Here is a 20,339-nt window from a genome sequence, read left to right on the forward strand (position 1 = left end):
TGAAGCAACACGTCCTCCACAACTAGACTGAAGAACAAAAGGACAGCAACTTGTCTGTTCCCCTTCCCCCAATTCCCCAGTGCTGTTCCCATCCCCCAATTCCCCAGTTAAAAAAAAAAAAACAAGTAAACCATGTTTTATTTTGCAGCTGGTTCCATATTTACGATCCAATCTTACGGGATTTAAGCAACTTGAAGTACTTAACTTCAGAAATGGGAGTGTGATCGTGAATAGCAAAATGAGGTTTGCTAAATCGGTGCCCTACAATCTCACCAAGGCTGTGCACGGCGTCTTGGAGGATTTTTGTTTTGCTGCAGCCCAACGACTTGATCTGGAAATAGACAGCTACTCTCTCAGCATTGAACCAGGTAAAAGAATTCAATCCAGAAATTTGCCAGAGTTTGGGGGTTGGTTGGTTGGTTGGTTTAAGCTTGCAGCTGAACTTGAAGTCATGAAAATCAAATTAAAATCAAAGAAACTCATAGTTTAGTGGTTACCAGAGGGTAAGCGGGGAGGAAGGTGGTAGAAGAGGGTGAATGGGGTCAAATATATGGTGATGGAAGGAGAGCTGACTCTGAGTGGTGAACACACAATGTAATATATAGATGGCGTATTACAGAATTGTACACTTGAAACCTATGTAATTTTACTTACCATTGTCACCCAAATAGATTTAAAGAAAAATCAAATTAAAATCACACTTGATAAAATAACCTTTTGGAAGTTATGGATCACCTTATTCAAAAGGTAGGGTTCTAAGACATGCAGATTAAAGTTAGTTTTCCTACATCAAAAGGCAAAGAACAAGCACACCTCTTGCTTCACCATCTGAGAGCTTTAATTTCCCCTGAGAGCAAAACTTTTGCAGTGCTTAAGAGATTCTTTTTTAAATATAGCCCACAGCCAAGCTAATTAACATTCTGCTGGAAGTCAAAAGTACCTTCTCTGCAAACTGCAACAACCTGGGAGGTTCCTACCTAAGAAACCTGCCAGTCATAGTTAACTATGGGAATCATCTCTTTATAACAAAGTTCCGCATGAAACAGACAGCATCCTGAGGAGAGAAAAATAATCATTAGACCAACATTCAGACTTGGAGAGAAGTCACTTTACCATCACCAAGGAAAGAAGAGAATAAAGTCCCTTCCCATTTGTGTGCCCTAGATCAACTTCCATGTGCAGATTAAAACAAAGAAGAGTTAGATGTGAAGAAAACTCTCGAAAGATATGGGGGCTCAGCCCAAAGCTACACAATAGACAATGAGCATTTGTTCTGATAATAAAGCATAATGTACGTACCATTGTAACCAGCTATGCCCAAATTGGGAGCTGTTCCCACCATTACTTTAAAATTTCTGTTTTCTAACCAATTGAAGAAACTTTTTTTTTTAATTCCCTGGAGTGCAAGTGACCAAGGTTCCAAATCTACAGCTAATGCAACCATCCAGGCAGGTTGAAAACAAAGCTTTGTAATTGGCTATGAATTAGTGAAGTGAATCTTTTAACATCCTCTCTGGCTTTCTGTGGACTAACAATGATGGCAGAGGGAGAGGCCTGGGGCAAAATTCAAACAAAAAGACTCAGTTGGGAGACACTTATCTTTGACAGAGCAGAACTTCTAGCAACTTTAAGAAAATTGCCTCCTGCCTTGGTAAATATGATCATTAAAATGAGAGAGGGCCCTAAAACACTGCACCTAGGAATGTTTAGCTCTAAAGGAAGGGGGGAGCGGGAGGTGAGAAAGCCCCCTGGCTCCTCTGAGAAAATCAAAGACCTCTAACTGCTAAATAGTAAGATACCTATCAGCAGCTTCCCCTGAAAACTTCCTCAGAATTGAAAAGGAACTAAGGGTTCTTGCCAGTTATGCTCAGGAGTCCAATTCTTCAGTGATTGAGAACAATAACAAGGATGTGTATAAGGAGAACTTGGAAAGCATAAGGGAGGTGAGGGCCCAATCCCCTCCCCTCCTGACTCCCTCAGGGAGCTCAGTTTTACCTAGAGACCCATCCAACAGCATGAGAATGTAAATTTAAGGACTAAGTTGAGGCAGGGGAGAAATCTGGTGTGCTGCTGAGGGGACAGGCTTCTCCATGCCGGTGCCACTTAAGTAGTGCCTTCGAAAGAGGTTAGAGAGCTGGCAGTGCTGGGGATGTGTAAGGGACCAAGGTGATGTGGGAAAAAACAGAATAGCATGGACCTTGGCGAGTCATAGTCCTGAATGTGAAACCTGTGTGCTAACAGCCAGCACTCAATTTCCACAACTGGAAAATGGAGATAGTAACTAAAATAATAGAGTCATCCCACAGGGTATTGCTTCTAGGACCCCACCTCCCACTCGAGGATAGCAAAATCCAAAGATGCTCGACTCAAGTCCCTCATATGAAATGGCTGGCCTAGTACTTGCGTATAATCTTACACATCCTCCTGTATACTTTAAATCATCTCTAAAATTCTTATAATACTTAATCCAATGTAAATGCCATATAAATCGTTGTTATTCTGTATTTTTTAGGGAATAATTACAAGAAAAAAGTCTTAACATGTTCGGTACAGACACAACCATCATAGACCTAGGTACAGATTACACATCAGCAACAACATAACTTTTCTTTTGAATATTTTCGATCCAAGGTTCATTTAATCCACAAATGTGGAACCCACGGATAAGAAAGGGACTGTATTTACAACACTTAACATAACACTCAATGCACTGTAATTGACTAGTAAATGTTTAGTTAATATTGCAACATGGTCATTATTAACTTGACTAATAATTTATGACCTGCTAGGGTGCCAGTGAAAACAATATGAAGTACCATGACAAGGCAATTGTGTGGAGGTTGGAACTGAAATTATTTTCATTAATTTCTTGTGAGAGTTTAGCTATGTCGCTTTTCTGTAGGAAGCCAATAGCAGTAGGAAAGGGTTGGTGCTAACATCAGCCTCAGTCCTTGCTGGAGCCAAATTTATGCTACGCTACCCAAGAAGTGCCCCTGGCTACCCAGTGTACGGTGGGGCAGCATGCCCAACCATCTTTTAATGGTGGAATAATACAGTAAAGCCAGAGTGCACTGGACAACTTGACAAATTACCTTACTCTGTTTCTTACCACATACTAGGAGAGTGAGAAAATCTGAATTCTTAATACACTGAAAATTCACAGAAGAATGAACGAGTAAATGAACGACTGGGAGAGGCCTGCCAAGAAATGACTGTAGTGAGCCAGCTAGAACGTGAATAATGCCTGAACCAAAGACTTGAGGACAGCAGAATTAGAAAGCCAAATATGGATTTTATAAAAGTTAAAACTAAACAACAATGAACTGTATGAAGCTCTCTATGTAAATCAAAATAAATAAATTCAATATCCAAAAGGGCTGCTATTTAGCGTGAGAAGCCACTATGCCATCCTGCCCCCAAAAGTGTTTCTTCCAATCAACAGGGTGAGTAGAGGGAGGCAGGTGGGTAATGAGCACTCAGGGAGGGACAGGGGAGGAGTAGAGGGAGCTTCCTAACTCACAGCTGGGGATCCGGGTTTAGTTATTTCACCAAAAGCAGAGGGTAGATTCACCCACTTGTAACCAGCAAGTGCTTGATGATTCAGCCTTGACCAACTTCTACGTGCTTAATACAAAACAAAAAGCGGTCATCCACTACTTACTAATTTACTTAATACATGAAAGTCAACCCCTGCCCAAAGGATCTTCCAATGTAGCCAAAGAGGGACACTATAGAATGACGCTGGGATCAAAGCTATGCCTTGTTCATTCAAAAAGACTTTTAGTGAGCACTTTCTGATATGCCACACTTAGTTGCAAATTCTTGTGAGTCTGGGAATCACTAAGGAGTGGTCCCATAAAGAAGAAAGCTCTGAATTATACTTTAAATTCCATTTCATCGAGACCTGGTGTCTGAACAGAAGAGAGAAGGTAGGGATAGAGATTAATGTAGAGAACTTTAGTCCCTCTGGGCCGGTCTCAGGCAGTGAGTCGGCCAGCAGCGGTTGATGTGGAGAGGGCTGAGCAGCCTGTCACAGCCATGACGACAATGAGCACTGTTAAAGAAACCAACATCTGAAACCAATAAAAAGTAAATAAATAAATAAATAAATTTAATTTAATTTTTAAAAGCTTATTTGATTGGGAGGGAGAGAGCCAGGAAAGTTAATGGCCAAGTCCTACTGGACTTGTTCCCATTGCTCAGAATTTTGTGGTACCCAGTAGGCAGTAGCGTGGCCAAGGTTTGCTAAATTGCAGGGTGGCACCATATCCACATTACCTCATCACCAGGCCTGTGGGCGAACCGCCAGTAAACACAGGAGGTGACGTTAGACTCCCAGGTTGCAGTCACAGTAGCTGCAAATTGTGTTTTTCCCAGACCCCTTTGAAAACCACCACTTCACTAGGCAATGGACATGTCCATCCACATCATCTTTGCCTCCTCTAGTTCTGGAACTTTCCTGGCTCTCTCCCTCCCAATAAATAAGCAATTTTTTCTAAAAGAAAAAAAGAAACCATTATTCAATGCCACATGTTTAAGATAGCAAGGAAGGTTTCATTCAAGGGGGACCATCTCAATGGGTGTAGGGACCCCTGAAATGGGGCCTTGGAGTGAGGGGGAGAGAGTGATACAGCATGGGCCAGTGGGAACCTAGAGCCAAGCAGCGGGGTAGGGGTCAGTGAATGGAATATAGTGTGGGAGTGGAGTCGAGGGAATTGTAATAGATATATGTATGATAAAATTTAAAAAAGAAAGAAAGAAAATTACTAAGAGGAAACATCAGAGGTAGGTTTAGGTGGTTAAACTGACCTCAAAGGATTCTTGCTGAAGGCAGGGCAGGGTGATCAGACATCCTGGGGAATAGTGGAGGATGAGGAACCTGCTCAGATATTGAGCGTGATCAGATATGGTGGATGCGAGTTTCTAACTAAACCAGCTTAGCAGGATTCTTGCTAAATTTGGACAATACGAGACAACACAGAAGTCCAAAAGTAGAAGCTGAGTTGACAATTTCAGTGGAGCCTGAGTAGAGATTGGTCAAGAGGAGAATCTTTGTCGGCACCAGAGCTGGAGAGGCAGGACATTAGCCACACAGGAGTCAGTGACAACAGTATGAGCTACCATTGGAGAGTGGTGGCTGTTATGGAGCAAGGGTGGTTAGGGACCCACTCAGACAGATTCACATTATTCACAGCTCCTCCTCCCTGTTCCAAAACCGGGTGCAGACAGCCCCCAAACTCAAAACACACTTCTGAACAGAGCTAATTACTTGTCACTTCTATGAATCTGCGTATCTTATAAGACTTCTTGAACCTGAAATTTAAAATGCTGTTCTTTAAAAAACCTGTACAGTTACAGAAAAGTGTTTTTAGCATCAGTTCTCCTGTACAATTTTAGTTTGGGGAAATATGTACAGAATTGGTATTTTGATTATAGAAGAAATGGGTGTCTAGATTTTAAAACAAATTAAGGAAAAACATGCATAGTTTTCTTCCTTTTTTTAAAAAAAAATCTAGAGTATGACAGCTATTTGCTTCTAGTTTTTCAGCGTGACTGAACGATCCAGATTTTCTCCTTTTGGTGGTAAACTTGAGTGTAAGCTGTCATGGTGACTGACAGTTGAGCTGATTAAAATCTCCTCCTAGTACAACCAACCAGTGCAACCAACTTATTGTGCTGCTTCTCAGGTCCCTTCAACCCCCAGTGAAAGATAATTCAGGTTTCTGGAGAACAAGGACTCAAATTCCAATTTACAAAGCCCCTGGCTCTATTGCTGGCATGATCTTTCCCAGCATCTACTGCTTAGGCTGATGTGCTGCAGTGCCCATCCCCCAGAATGTAGTAAGATAACTGAGGGTCACTGATAATCAAAACCCCAAATAATACCAGAAGGTTATTTCAGCAAATACAAGAAACCTTCTGGATTCAGGTTTGATCTTGCCATTATTTGCTTGAACTCATTGGCATGAGTCCAATCTGTTGAGAAAATGCTCCTTGAAAGAGAAAGGGGAATCACCTTTAAGACAGAAAAGCCGCAGCTGCTGGAAATACTGTATGTCAAATACTGGTATATGGGAGAGAATCTCAAAAATCTATCCCTGGAAAAGAGTGAAAGCATTCTATAATTTTAACCATTTCCCAACCAGGATGACAACATGAAGCAAAACTGAGTTACTGGGTGTGTTAACCCTTGGTTCTTCCCTTACCACCTTCTTGAGAGAAAAGGAGATTAGAACTAGAGCTATGCAATACTGCAGGGTGTCCCTCCAGCCGCTGTCCCTACCCACTTCTTCCTCCCCCAACCCTTATCAAAGAATAACCTTCGAAATACGAAAAACATCATTATTATACAAACGGATAGTGAGCATGTGTCAAACTTTTATTTAAGTAATTGATAAGAGAATTGTTAAAAGGAGAAATCTGGTTTAAAGAGTATGTGGAAACAGGAATTTTATATAGCCAGAGAACAAAGGAGAAAGACGAAATAAGAGTAAGCTAAATACAAAATAAAAAATACAGTCATTGTATCTTACCCATTTTCCATATTACAACTTCTAACTTTATAGAGTTATACAATGCCATGATCAATAGTAAATGATAAGTCAAACAAAGTTACTGCCTCCTGGGGCTCAGCAAAGTGTTTCTTAAAGAGCCAGATAGTACATATTTTAGGCTTTGTGAGACAAAAGGTAAAATCGAGGACATTATGAAGGTGCTTATATAAACATTAAAAACCATACTTAGCTTGCCAGCTGTAAAAGTACAAACGGGTGGCCGGGTTGGCCCACAGGTGATCTGTTTACTAAGGGGACTGTTATTGCTCTAGCGTGACATTGAAGGTCATGTGGTCAGCTTTTCTCCTTACTTCCAAATGATGGATGATTTTTCTTAAACCATCAAAGATGTCCAAGCCTGTAACTTCCCCACTGGTCCTTATCTTTGCTGTTATAGAAAAGTTAGACAAGTAAATAATAATGCAATCATGATCTGGGCCTCTGTTCATTCACACATTCAGTAAGCACTTAGGGATTATCTGCCACCAGTAAGGCACTACTTTAGGCACAGGACCCAAAGTGGCGTCAAGCCCATCTCTGCCCTAAGGAGCTAAATGCCTACCAAGAGAAATAGACACATATACATACAAAAAGCTGTAAGAGTGCTAAATACAATCATCAGGATACGAAATGTTATGAAGTACAGAGGACAGAGAAATTAATTCAACAGAGGCAAGGGGATGTCATGACAGGCTTCCTATACAGGGGGCAATATTAAGTGTATGATACCTTAGTATATGATGGCGATGGGCCCAGTCAGAGAAGGGCGGGGAGAGCTATTCCAGAAAGGGCGGGAGGATGAGGCAGACATTTCTAGGAGTGATAGCAGCTTTGGATAGCAAGTAGGGAGCGAACGGAGCTCAGCCTAGGAGGAAGGGGAAGCCATGTTAAGCCAGTTCATGTAAAGCCAGGTTGCCTAAGAGCCCCTGTCCAATCAATCTATCTGCATCTACTTGGATATTCTATTTTTCCTTGCTTTTCTTTTTTTATGACTTATGGCCTTTTAAAGTTCAGCTTTAATAAAATTTTGTAAAACCCAAAAAGTCTTTAAACTTAATACTAACCAGTCCTCAAAGTATTCTCAAGATTATACAAATAACATCTAGTTTATCATTCATAAAATACTGCAAATTTGGAAAACACTGTAAAAAATATATATATATATAGTTACATGGGGTACATAGGTTAATTCATTTTTTAAAAAATACAACAAAAATTAATAAGCTATCTCAAGGATATAAAAATACTTTAAAAAAACGTTTTTGGGCAAACTAGTTTAAAGGAAATGGATATTAGGTGAATTGACCTCTAGCCTATGAAATAGGTGTTGAGGCCAGGGACAAAACCAGTGCTGAAAGTATACATTTGGGAAAGTATACATTTCAACTAGACAAGTTTAAACCAGAGAACAGGTTTAAAAAACATTAAAATGGCCCAGGGCAATGTGTAGGGTGGGACGAAAAGACAGCTGGGAGTGGAACTCTGAGAAATTCCAACACTTAATGGGACAATAAAAAGGATTGGCAGGAGGAGATGTTGCAGGAGCCAGGAAACGCATGGGAGAGACAGGTCAGCAATTTCAGCAGCTGTGAGTAAGCAGTGGATGGAGGCCATTTAAGTTGATGGTTCAGAGGTCATTAGAACGCTTTGCAAAAGTAATCTAGTGCAGCGGCAATAGCCCAGGCCAGATTTCAGTGAGGTTGGGATGAAATGGAAAATGAGAAAGTCATCATGCCCTGTCCACCTCCTGTCTTACCACTTGGAGCAAGGCTTCTACCCTCCCAGAGACTGGGAGATAGGGGGGTGCTATTTTCCTTGATGGTTACATTTCAAAGGATTGGCTCCCAGGTCCTGGAGAAAGAAAGTCCTGAGTTGTAAACCTGTCAAGAAGCTTAAAAGAGATTTACATCTTAAAAAGGGCCACCCAATGAATTTACAATTACAATGTTTCTAAACTAACTCCCCTAAGAAAAGGAAAGCCAGGGGCCTAGAGTAAGGAAGAAGCCTGTGTAAAGCTTGGTCAAGCTGAGGAGAATGTTAAGACAGTCTTAGTTAGAGGATTTAGCATTTATTTTATTGCAGGCAATGCCTAGACAGACCAATTATTAGGTTTCATTTGCAAAATTCAAAACAAAATCCAATCAAGTCTTTTTCTTTTTTTTTTTTCTTTTGGCTTAATGCCAGGTCAGGGTAGAAAAGTAGTTTGTGGTAGTAATACTGGTCGGGGGAAATAGTATTCCATTACTACTTTTGGACTACAGAGAAGACAAAACTTAAAAATTCTCATGAGATTTCTAGGTGTGTGTCATTCCACATTCAGATCAGCATCTGAATGGCTGATGGGTCCTCTAAATGAGGGTCAGAGATCACTTAGACCAAATAACATCTGCAGAGGTACAGACATGGGGGAGAGGTGACACACTGTTACTAGTTCGTGTGGTTTGCTAGTCACCTTTTGAAAACTCCCTAAATAAATGAATCTGTGATATAAAAAGTATAAACCAATGTTAGAACTATCTGTGATTTATCAACAGAAAAAACAAAAAAATCACGGCTTACTCAGTATTCTGCCAGCATCCCCAGCAACTAGAGCAGTGCTTCCTTTAGGCTGTGATGAAAATTCTTCAGAAGTTTGTAGGGTTTTTATTCCAGTTAGCTGTGCAGGTTGAAGATTTCAAATATGCAAAACTACTTATTCTAACTTATTCTTTCCTTGAATTCCTGAGAAGGCACCTCAAAAATGGGCAGACTTCAAGGCTGGTCAATGGTAAACACTGAAATTATAATAATTACAGTCTGGCATCCAGGATGCTTCCAGCCAGAATATGGATCAATTATTTGAAAAGTTGCACAATTTGTAAGACTCCTATTTAGTCACCAGCTCTGAAAAGGTGCTAGATGTCACTTATCACAATAATAACAATAAACACCGTAATAGCTGCTATTAATTGATGCTATTTTCAATCTTAATACATAGCTATGAAAAGTAGGTATTATTAATCCACCCATTCCACAGTTGGAGAAACTGTATTTCAGAGAGCTTAGGTTTTCCCGGCCACACAGTCACCATGGGCTGTAGCTGGAATTTAGAGGCAGTTTTCTGTGCTTCCTTCAATTCTACCTACTGACTCTTCATAAAAAGAAGTCTTATCAACCCTCCTACTGGGTACACAGTTGCTGTTTCATCTATTTAGAAAAAGTGACAACACATTTCAGTTTAATCCTACATTAATTGTTAGATTCTACAATTCACCAAGTAAGTTTTCCCATAATATTCTGCCATATTCTTGAAATGGGGGAAAAAAATCTTTCACTCTTAGAAACGAAAGTCCCAAACTTCCAAATGTCCACTTTTTGGGTACAGTTGGCTCTGCTAGGAGTGTCCTTTCCCAGCTGGGGCAGTCACAGGAATTCACCTCCTCAGAGACTCCCCTCTCCTTCTGCCCTCCCCCCAGTCTCCTATGCCTGGCTCTGTCTCCTGGGTTACAGTGCTGCTGCCCTGTGCCTCCTGGGCCACCATTAGGGAGCTATTGTTAATGCCAATTTCCAGTAGGGAATCCCAATACCAGTCGTACTGCTAGGTACCTTTCGCCCCTCTCCAGAGTTTCAACCTGTGCCCTCATCCCACACCAGAACCACTTTATGGAGCCTTCTTAAGACGTTGCTAGAGCCCTTCATCTAACCCTTTAACACAAACTGGGGCCTCAGCCCAGCCGCAGGGCCACCTCCCACAGTGCTTTCTGTCAGAGTTCTCCCTTCGACACGACAGCTTATCCTGGGACACCAAGGCCCTAACACTAATGCACCCAAACACCTCAGTTAGGCAGATACAAATAATGACTGAGAGTGGAGATAATTCTCCCGCCTCCAACCCAGGACAAGATGTGTATGCTTATTCACATACCCACTCATGTAAGAAAGAGTTATGGAGAGCCTACTATAAACAGTTTGTGGTGGTTGTTCTTAACAATGCAATTGAAATGAAACCCAAGTTTCTCATATCACATGCCCCTTTAAACCAGGAAGAACTCCCATTAATAACTTACTCAATTCCACAAATCATATGTGTATTAAGTTCCAACTAGATGCATGGTGCCATGTATGCTGTGTGCTATTTATCATTGAATAATTACTCTCACTCTAATCCTGTCCTTCAGCAATAAGCCATACGCAAAACTATTTGGCCAATAATAAAATAAGATGAAACATTAACTTAAATGTAGATTTTTTTTTTTTAAAGTTCTTTTAACCGCTGTTTTGCACTAACAGTTCTGGAGGCGTGGGCCCCATGTCCAGCTAACACTCCTGCTGTTTTGGTTGTGGTATAACACCTAAAATGGGAGGTTTATATTTGAACTGGAGGGACATTAGTGATCACCTGGTTTAAACACCCCATTTTATAGAAGAGAAAAATGAGACCTAAAGATGCTAACCTACACTCCCAAGGCCACCGACGATTGCTGGGAACCAGTCCTTCCCACCTAGGGTGCTTTTCTGCAGGCTCCAGCTTTGACAGCAGGGATGAGCTGATTCACCTGCTTTGCAGGTGCAGCCGAATCCCAGAATGTTCTCAGGATTTGGGAAAACAAGCCGGATGGGCCTCTGTGGAAGGCAAGGTCTCTGCATTACATCAAATGAACCCTCAGTGGAGAACCGTATTTATTCAAATAACTAAGCACTTAGTCCCAAGCACTGTATTAAAGTGATATTGACACCTTAAGAAGGAAACAGACTACCAGGGTCACCTTAGGATTTCCTGGGCTCTAGGCCCATCTGCTTTCATTAATATATTAATTAATAAAAATACTAAAAATTATATCTTATTACTACGTTGGCATAGAAACTGAAATAATTCAGTTTGGACTACATTAACTTTTTTCTTCTGACTTCAAAGAATTTGCAACCTGTTGGTGAGCCCCTAAAAGTATGATGGGCTAAGTAAGGCCTTGTGTCCTGCGCCCTGAAGATGACCTTTGATTGGGATGTGTAGGTTTGTTATTCTCTGATGCCCCGGGCAAAGGTATGACCATTCCCCTTCTCTCCACCAACAAAACCAGGACCAAAAAGCCTCGGTTATAAGTGGGGGAGGGGAGGACAAGGCGGCTGCCTGGCCCCGCCCTCTGTAGTGGTCAGGAGCACGCACTTGGAAGGGTTCACCCTTGCTCCAACTCTTGGTGAGTCTGTTAGGTCCATTCTGGCACGAGGCTTGGTCACGCTGGGCGCTGGGGCGGCGGGTCTGCCTGCCTCGGAACTCCAGAGCCTTAACTCTGCCTTTTTTGAAATGGGAAAAGATCCAAAAATCACCAGCACATTCCCCCAGCCAGCCAGGCCCGATCTGCTGCGGTAATCACGCAGTAATAATGGCTCTATCAGCGGTCCCCTGGAGCTGCTTTTGCCACCGCGCTAATTCCTTCCAGACCTCGCTTCCCTTCACCAATGCGCACCGCACCGTGATTTTTAAGGAGACAGAAATCAGTTTGGGCTCTTAAATTTCATCCTCTGCATCCATGCCTACTTCTTTTTTGCTATTGAGTGCCATCTAGTGGACATTAGGTTTCATCACATTGAAATGAAAAAAAATGTCCAAAAAGTCCTAAAAGGCACTCCGCTCAAGGCAGCCCAGGTGAAGCCAGAGTTTCAGGCAAACTGAGCTGAAACATGCCCTAGGATTGGACCTGATCAAAGGAGGTGCTTCACTTCCTGGGCAATGCGTGAGTGTTGAGACAGCACAAGGGAAGGGGATGATGAGATGATAAAGAATGCCAAAGAAATGATAAAGAATTGGACAGAAAAGCAAACAATAGAAAGCCCCTAGGATGCAGAGCAAGTAAAGGGAGAGTGGGGTGTAAGGAACTGGAGTTGGTGAAATGCGGACCTGAGAACCTCGGAGACCTGGCAGCGAGGGAGAGAGCCCATTTTCAGGCCTGACAAGCATAAGTGCACTTGGGACCAGAAACAGATTTGAAAAAGACAGTCTTAGACCATCAGGGATCTATGATCTCTGTGAATTTATGAGCTTCTTGATGACCAGGACCATAGTCTTTTATAACTCTAACTGTAAAATGTTTCAAAGTTTTCCCTGTGGGCAGAGGACATTCATTTGAATGCTGTTTGATCACATGATGGAGAGCTGAGAAACATACAATCCTTCCTCAGTCAGCCAATTGGGAATGCTCTTTGGCATGCACACAAAAGACATTATATAAGCAAATCCAAGGGAGAAACTGATACAGAAAATGTGCTTACATTGGAAATCTCAGAATGATACAAATATTTTTAAGTGCCACATGGCACTCACTTACTTTAAGCCATGTTTGTTCATTGATGTCACATGTGAACAACAGAAACAAATGTGGAGCGACTGTAGTGTCAGCCTGTACCTTCTACAAGGAAACATTCTGCCTCATGAAGGAGTGGTGGCAGACAATGGCTTTGAGATTTTATTTAGTTGGGAGAGCCCTTGTTCAAAGGAAAGCATCGGTGGAGATGCTGGCAGTGGCAGGGCCTGTCACTCACTGTCTTCATCCTCTGTCAGCCCCTCGGAACCCTCAGGTGTCTCCTGGAAAGCCCACATTTGATAAACACTAGAATGATGTCAAACACTAAACATTGTAAACAGATATACAGATGTTAATCATGGGTCATACTTACTAGCTACAATGGACTGTAATTTTCTCATCTATGAAAATGGGGTCTGCAATATCTACTTTAGAAGGTTTTGTGAATATTAATGAAGAATTGTTTAAAATGTCCAGCACGCTACCAAACATAAAATGGCCTTCAACAAATGTGAGCTCCCTGTTTATACAGTAATACCCCCTTATCCACGGTTTCTCTTTCTGCGGTTTCAGTTACCCACCGTGAACTGAGGTCTGAAAATATTAAATGGAAAATTCTAGAAATAAAAAACTCATGTTTTAAATTACATACCTTTCTGAATAGCGTGATGAAATCTCGAGCCATCTGGCTCCATCCCTCCTACGCTGTGAATCATCCCTTTGTCCCTTGTATCCATGCTATATATGTTCCCTGCCCATTAGTCACTTAGTAGCCATCTTGGTTATCATACTGGTTATCAGAGAGAGGGAGAGACCACATTCACATAACTTTTATTACAGTATATTGTTGTTCTATTTTATTATTAATTTTGTTGTTAATCTATTACTGTGCCTAATTTATAAATTAAACTTTATCATAAGTATGTATGTATAGGGAAAAAACAGTATATATAGGGTTCAGTGCTACCCACGGTTGCAGGCATCCACTGAGGGCCTCTCTTCCATGGTTGCCCTCGAATAAGGGGGGACTACTGTACAAATAATTGTCATTGTGCTCCTGGTGAAACTCCTGGTGAAGGGTTAGGATCATATCCCTGGGGTCAAGTCAGGGACAATGCCTGAAACAGAATGGCAATGCTCTGACTATGGGCAGAATCTACACAGAAGCTAAGGAGTAAGCCAGGATCCCTGGATGCCAGGATGGACCTGGACCTTTCCCACCACCTACAAATGAACTGCCGCCAACACCACGAGACTCAGGCCTAATGCCTGAGGCTGCCTCTACAGAGAGATTGCCAAATTTGCTCTGCAGAAGGGCTATCCACATGGGTTAAGGACAGTAAATTAAATGATTTTGCCAGCAAGCAATTATAGCAAGCGAAAAGGGTACCCCTAACCATGCTAGATACAAGTATATGGTGAGTGTGGTACAGGCTCACGGAGAAAGCTTTCTATAGTACCCACCATAAAAGTAATCTTTTTAAAAGGTATTAAAGCCAATCCAGGAAACTAAAGCAATTATGGACCAATTAGTCTATACATCAATCATGAGGACTTCACCTCCTCAAATCCACACACAACTTAATTATGATTTGAAAATATTTTTTCTAGAAAATGACATCTAATTGTTCTCCTGACTTGATCTCCAGTTTTTCTTGTCCTTCCTCTTTCCAAGCTACAGACCATATTCAGAACAGAGCATTTGAGATTGTTGCTATATAATGTTTACATTATTAATATTGACCAAACCAAGAGCAAAGACTGGGAAGTTCAGACTGATTTGTTTGGTGCAAATTCCTGGGGATGTCTTAAATAAGAGGCAAATACTTGTATGGCCTAACGTGAATGTGTCTGTCATTCTAAGGAGAAATGTCTTTGGGTTATGGCAAAGAAAGAAAATGATAGCAACATAGGGAAAGCTTCCTTAGAAATTTCTACTAGTTAAACTTCCATTCATCATAACGTCATTCTCTTTTCTTCCATGGTGCTTCCTCCCCTGAATCAGCTCACACCCAGTTCTCAGTCTTTGACTAAAGCCCAAAGCTGTAGGTGGCCCTCAAAAAATGAGATGTAAGAAAAGAGGGTCATCAATGTGCCTAAGGAAAATGTTCTGAAGGCGTAAGAGTGGAAGCAGCATGAGCTGCTACACAAATTGTTGCAAATATGCTCTCTTCTGTTATGATTCTTATTAAATCCAATTAGCTTTGGAGGCCATGGTCCAACAGCTCCTCCTCCGGGTTCTTTCCTTCCCCGGAACTTCTCGCACAGTCCACAAGAGGGGATGAGAGTTAGAGGACTTGGCAACACTCAGCTTCAGAGTCTCAGCTTCCTCATCTGCAAAGTGAGCAAATTAGTCAAGAAGGGCTCTAAAATATGTTCTAGCTCTAAAATTTGTATCTAAAATGTAAAATCTTATATATGGATAAAATAAAACTCTGAAGCAATTGGTTGGTCTGAAATTCTCAGTGCTGAAGATTTTGAAGGACCAAGTTGTTATTTGTTGAATGAATGAATGAATGAATGAATGTTGTCCTAATTCCCAGGAAGGGTACACAGCAAACAAAAACTAAGCTCAGTGATTTGAAGTCTCCTACTTCTTATGTGTAGACTGGTCTTGAATACGTAAATAACATGAGAAAAGCAAATAATCAATAAAATAGGTACATTGGTTCTTCAAATATACCCGATTCAGGGCTTCCAAATTTGGATAAATGTTGCTTTATTGTGTTCTGTTTAGCTTTACTGGTGCATAGACCATGCCTGGCTGGGCTGAAGAAAATTATGATAAACAGAAACCTTTTTGGAACGGGAAACTCATATTTGGTTATCACACATTTCATATTACTGTTCAGAAGGGCAGAATCTGTGCATTCAGTCAGCTTTCCATGTAAATATATTTCTCCACTGCAGAAAGGGAAATGGGACCTCTGACTGTTCCCTGCTGGCTTCTGTTTTTGAGACTAAAGTCCTGAATGTACATTTCCTGCCGGCTGTTATTTATTAAATCAGACCCTGGGCATCCGTTACCTGGGTTATCAGGGCAAATTTGAGGTATTTCCCAAACAGTGACTACGATTCCATAACATGGCCGGCTTTAGGAACTGAGTGAAGAAAAGCCAGTTCACGTTAGCCAGGCCTGGCTGTCCATAAGGGAGCCTCAACTTGCAGAGAAATACAACTTCACACAGACCTTTAACAGGTCTACCGTACTAGGAAACCCAAAAATTTGTTTTCAAGGGCCTACTCTTTTGCTGCTCTCCCTCAGCCCCCGTGCTCTCGCTTCTCCCACCAAAAGGAGGCGCTGGATCAGGTCCGTGAACATAGAGGCTCTGGAATTCTCACCGCATAGGTGTCCCCCATCAACCCATTCACAGAGCTTCTGTGGTCAGTAAATTTGACAAAGCAGCTAAGTTCTCCGATTGAAGAGTCATGATAGATATTAGCTTATTAATGACCTTAAGAGGTTTAAAAGTAAAAAGAGAAGGGGGTAAGTTTGGAGGGACAGGGAGAAAGAGAGAAACCTGTTGTTATATTTATGTCACCCAGCGTTTAAAAAATTAAAAATCTTAACCACCAAACTTCTTTTTAGTATAAAAGTTATTAAGTCCTGCAGAATTAGAGTTCTGAAAATGTTTCCACTTGGGAAATACTGGACCACATTATCACTGAAATTATCCTAATTCTGAAAATTCTATTTCCATGTCTTCTAAAGCACAATCCAGTCATATCCCTCCCTCACCCAAAAATCCACTGTGGCCCCCACTGCCTGTCAAGTCCAAATTCCTTAGGACCGCTTTCAAGACCTACCAGAGCTTGGCCTTAACTTACCTTTCCAGTTTTAGTTACCTTCCTCTGTCCACTGGTCTCTGCTCCCTCCAAACCGGGCTTCCCCGGCTCCATTTTCACACCTGTTCATTTCCCACCTCTGTGCCTCTGACCATGCTGCTCGATCCAGTCGGAATGCCTCTTGCAGTCTTTGCACAGACAAATGTGACCCACTTTAAATACTCAGCTCAAACAATCCCCTCCAAGGTGATCCCTTCTCTAACTAATATTTAGAGCTCGTATTTAGGGCTCTTATGCCAGACAAGGTACTATTTTTCTGGTGTAGGAGTATTCTGTACCTTCCCCTAAGCTTCTTGGAAGAACGGTTTAAACATGAGCTGTTCCCTAGTTGCTAGCACATCATAGGTGCTTATTGACAGAATAACCTGTAGGAAAAATGGCTGATGTGATTCAACAGCAAACCTTTCTAGGGCAGAGAGAGCAATGGTCTCAGGACCAGAGGCCTGTTCTGGTTCTGTCATCCGCATGTGGGGACTCAGGCCATTCACGTCCCTGCCTGAGAGCTCAGTGTGCTCTCAGGCTTTGTAAAGACAGAGAAAGACTGGCAGGAGACACAGGCCTTTCAGAGCCAAATATTCTGGGGTTCTCTTGATTTATAATCCACTTTACAAAGAATTTCAGATAATCCTACATAACTAGGAACACAGTAAAAGAGAACAATTTGTGACCCCCAAAAAAGAGAACCGACTAGAGATCTATTTGAATTTTAATACAGAAAAAACAATTAAGCCAAAAGAGAGAATCTCTAAAATTAGGACCTTAGGGATCAGCAAGTGACTGAAAGATATTTTTTAAATCAGAAAATCATCTTGAGTTCTCAAAACTGTCCACATAAATGACTACTATTTTATGAGGTACACCTGATCTTAAATATATATTTTTACAGCTCATCTCTGCAGAAAATACTTACCTTAAAAAATAACTAGCAGGCAAACAAATCTTGATTCCCTAATGAAGTGATTATCAAAATGTGCTCTCCAGATCAGATGCAACAGAATCGCTTAGGACCTCCGTAGAAATACAAATTCTCAGTCCCCATCTCAACCTCTTGCATCACTCTGAGGATGGGGCCAGGAATCTGCATTTTAACAAGGCCTCTAGATGATGCTCATGCACAACAAAGTTAGTGTATAATTATATATTTGGAGCTAAATATGTTATCACCTGTTTCTATAAACTCACTTTTCAAAGATACAGAAACGTGTGGTTCTCTTTTCAGTCCAGCCTGTTATCACTACTGTACAACCCACTCCAAAGTGGGGTGATAGCAAATATATTTGGTCTCTTGCCTTTGTTTTGCCAGTTCCACTGCTCAGGCATTCATGCATTCGTGAAAATCTGTTCTGTTTCTTACAGCTGATCAAGCAGATCCCTGCAAATTCCTGACCTGTGGTGAATTTGCCCAGTGTGTAAAGAATGAGTGGACCAAGGAAGCAGAGTGTCACTGCCGACCGGGGTATGAGAGCCAGGGGCTCCTGGACCACCGGGAGCTGGGCCCCTGTGCTCCTGGAGAGGAATGTGAGGTCATCCAGGGAAAGGAAGCTCCAAGCAGGTAGGTCGAGCACACTAACTTTATAGACCCAAGAAGTCATTACTCATACTTCTGAGAAACCTATCATTAGAGTAGTGAATTCATACAGTCCTTTAAACCCATGGTTCTCAAACTTCAGTGAGTGTCAGGATCTCCCAGAGAAGGATGTGTCAAAACACACATGGCTGGACCCTGCTAGGCTCTGTTCTGATTCTGTAGATCTGGGTAGGGCACAGGCTAGGCTGATTCTGCTGGTCCAAGGACCACCCTTGGGGTCCACCTCTCTACGCCTTTCTATAATATTTCATTAAGACCAATAAGGGAAGAGAAAAGAGCCTGTGTTAGCTTTAACAAAAAATACCACATGGTCCACTTTAATTGGTGTGTGTGTGTGTGTGTGTGTGTGTGTGTGTGTGTGTGTGTCTTTGCAAATGTTACTTGTTTTTTTTTTCTTTGTCTGCAAACACAATAGCTTTCATCATAAGAAAACTGGAAAATATAGAAAATTATGAAAAAGAAGACAAAAGTCATGTGTAATTCATCACATGAACTGCTATTATCTTTTGGTATACATTACATGTTTATGTAGAATCTTCATATAGAATTTTCTAAAGCAAAATGGAATCACCCAGGCTTCTTGTTTTGTAGTGAGCTTTTCGACGTAGAATAATATTTTCTGTAGCATAATGATTACATACTAGTCCATTCTATAGATGTGCTATGATATATTTCATCAATCCTTTATTTCCAACAGAAAGATTAAGAGAAGCTCTTTAGGAGGAAGAGAAGGTGAGATATAATTGATCTTCTATTCACAAACCAGACTTTAGAGTGTAGGTTGCCCTACAAACAAACAAGGAAGACAAAGGTTCCTAATTTTTCTACACGTCCTGTGACACTCAAATAAGATCCAAACTGTAGATAAGTCGGTCTCAGCCTGTCCCACCTTTCCCAGCCATGAGCTTCCAATCACACACACCTGAACATTTCCTCAGTGTTGGTCACCTCAGACCATGCCTTTGTTAGAGCATCCTGTTTTGTTTTGTTTTGTTTTTTACTGTTCTCCTACTTATTCTAGTGACCACAGTCCCCAATTTCCCATCAGGGGAATCATGGCGATCTGCTTCCACATTCAATCAACAAGAGACAAGAGATACTTAGCCTTTTTCTTGATGAAACATACCCTGATCCTTTAAAGTATTAACACTTTAAAGACAACTATCCAATGGTGGTTAAGAAGCAATATGCTGGAGTCAGACAGTGTGATTAAATTTTTGGCTTAGCAGTTTACTAATCAAGTGACCTTGGAAAAATCTCTTAAGTCCTCTATACCTCAATTTCCTCATTGGATAATGAGACTAATAAAACCCACTTGCTGGGATACTACAAGGGGTACATTAAATTATGTTTATAAAACATCTTTACAAAGAACATGAAGCACAGAGTACCCCTTCAGGTAAGTGAGAATTATGATGATATTATCAATTTTCTCCAAGTTAATCCCAATTAAAATCCCAACAGGATTCTTTATGGACTTTGACATTCTGGTTCTAAAGTTCCTCTGGAAATGACAATGTATGAAAGTGCAATGATAGGAAGGCTGATCAGTGGAGAATAAACCTGAGCACAGTGGTGCTGAGTCCAGCCTGGATTCCTCGCCACCTGCTTCTCCTGCCATCAGTTATTTCTGTTCCTCACAAGATGCCATCATTTTTGTGACTCTGACAATTTACTTCTGTGAGGATCAGGTAACAAACTAAGATCTAATCAACCATAGATTAAGACAATGATTAAGATTAGAGGCTTTAAAGTTAGACACAAGTTCAAATTCAAGCTCTACCCCTAACTAGTGAACTTAAGCAACATTTCCCCCCCTTTAAGCCTCAATTTTTTCATCTACATAATAGGGATAATAGGAATAAATTCACGAGTTTATGTAAGGGATAAATCAGATGCTCCTCAGAGTAAACTCCCAGCTGCTAGTATTATTGGAGCTGTTTGATCATTATAAACAAAGGGCAGCCCTGTAAAAAAATAAATAGGGCCGGCCGAGTGGCGCGATGGTTAAGAACTCGCTTGGGATGCCAGAGGGCCCCGGTTCGGATCCCACATATAAGGGCCAGTGACACT

General features: G+C 41.3%; 1 protein-coding gene across 1 annotated transcript in view; it reads left to right on the forward strand.

Annotated features, from left to right (window-relative positions):
• LOC109387542 (interphotoreceptor matrix proteoglycan 1-like) overlaps nucleotides 1-20,339 on the forward strand; it is a 29,801-nt gene that overhangs the window by 3,871 nt on the left and 5,591 nt on the right. The window contains exons 2-3 of the mRNA XM_019651529.1: nucleotides 149-368; nucleotides 18,035-18,230. Coding sequence (XP_019507074.1) covers nucleotides 149-368; nucleotides 18,035-18,230 — 416 coding nt within the window. The remainder of the gene's footprint in view (nucleotides 1-148; nucleotides 369-18,034; nucleotides 18,231-20,339) is intronic.

This window comes from Hipposideros armiger, unplaced genomic scaffold (genome assembly GCF_001890085.2).
Source record: "Hipposideros armiger isolate ML-2016 unplaced genomic scaffold, ASM189008v1 scaffold_162, whole genome shotgun sequence".
NCBI lineage: Eukaryota > Metazoa > Chordata > Mammalia > Chiroptera > Hipposideridae > Hipposideros > Hipposideros armiger.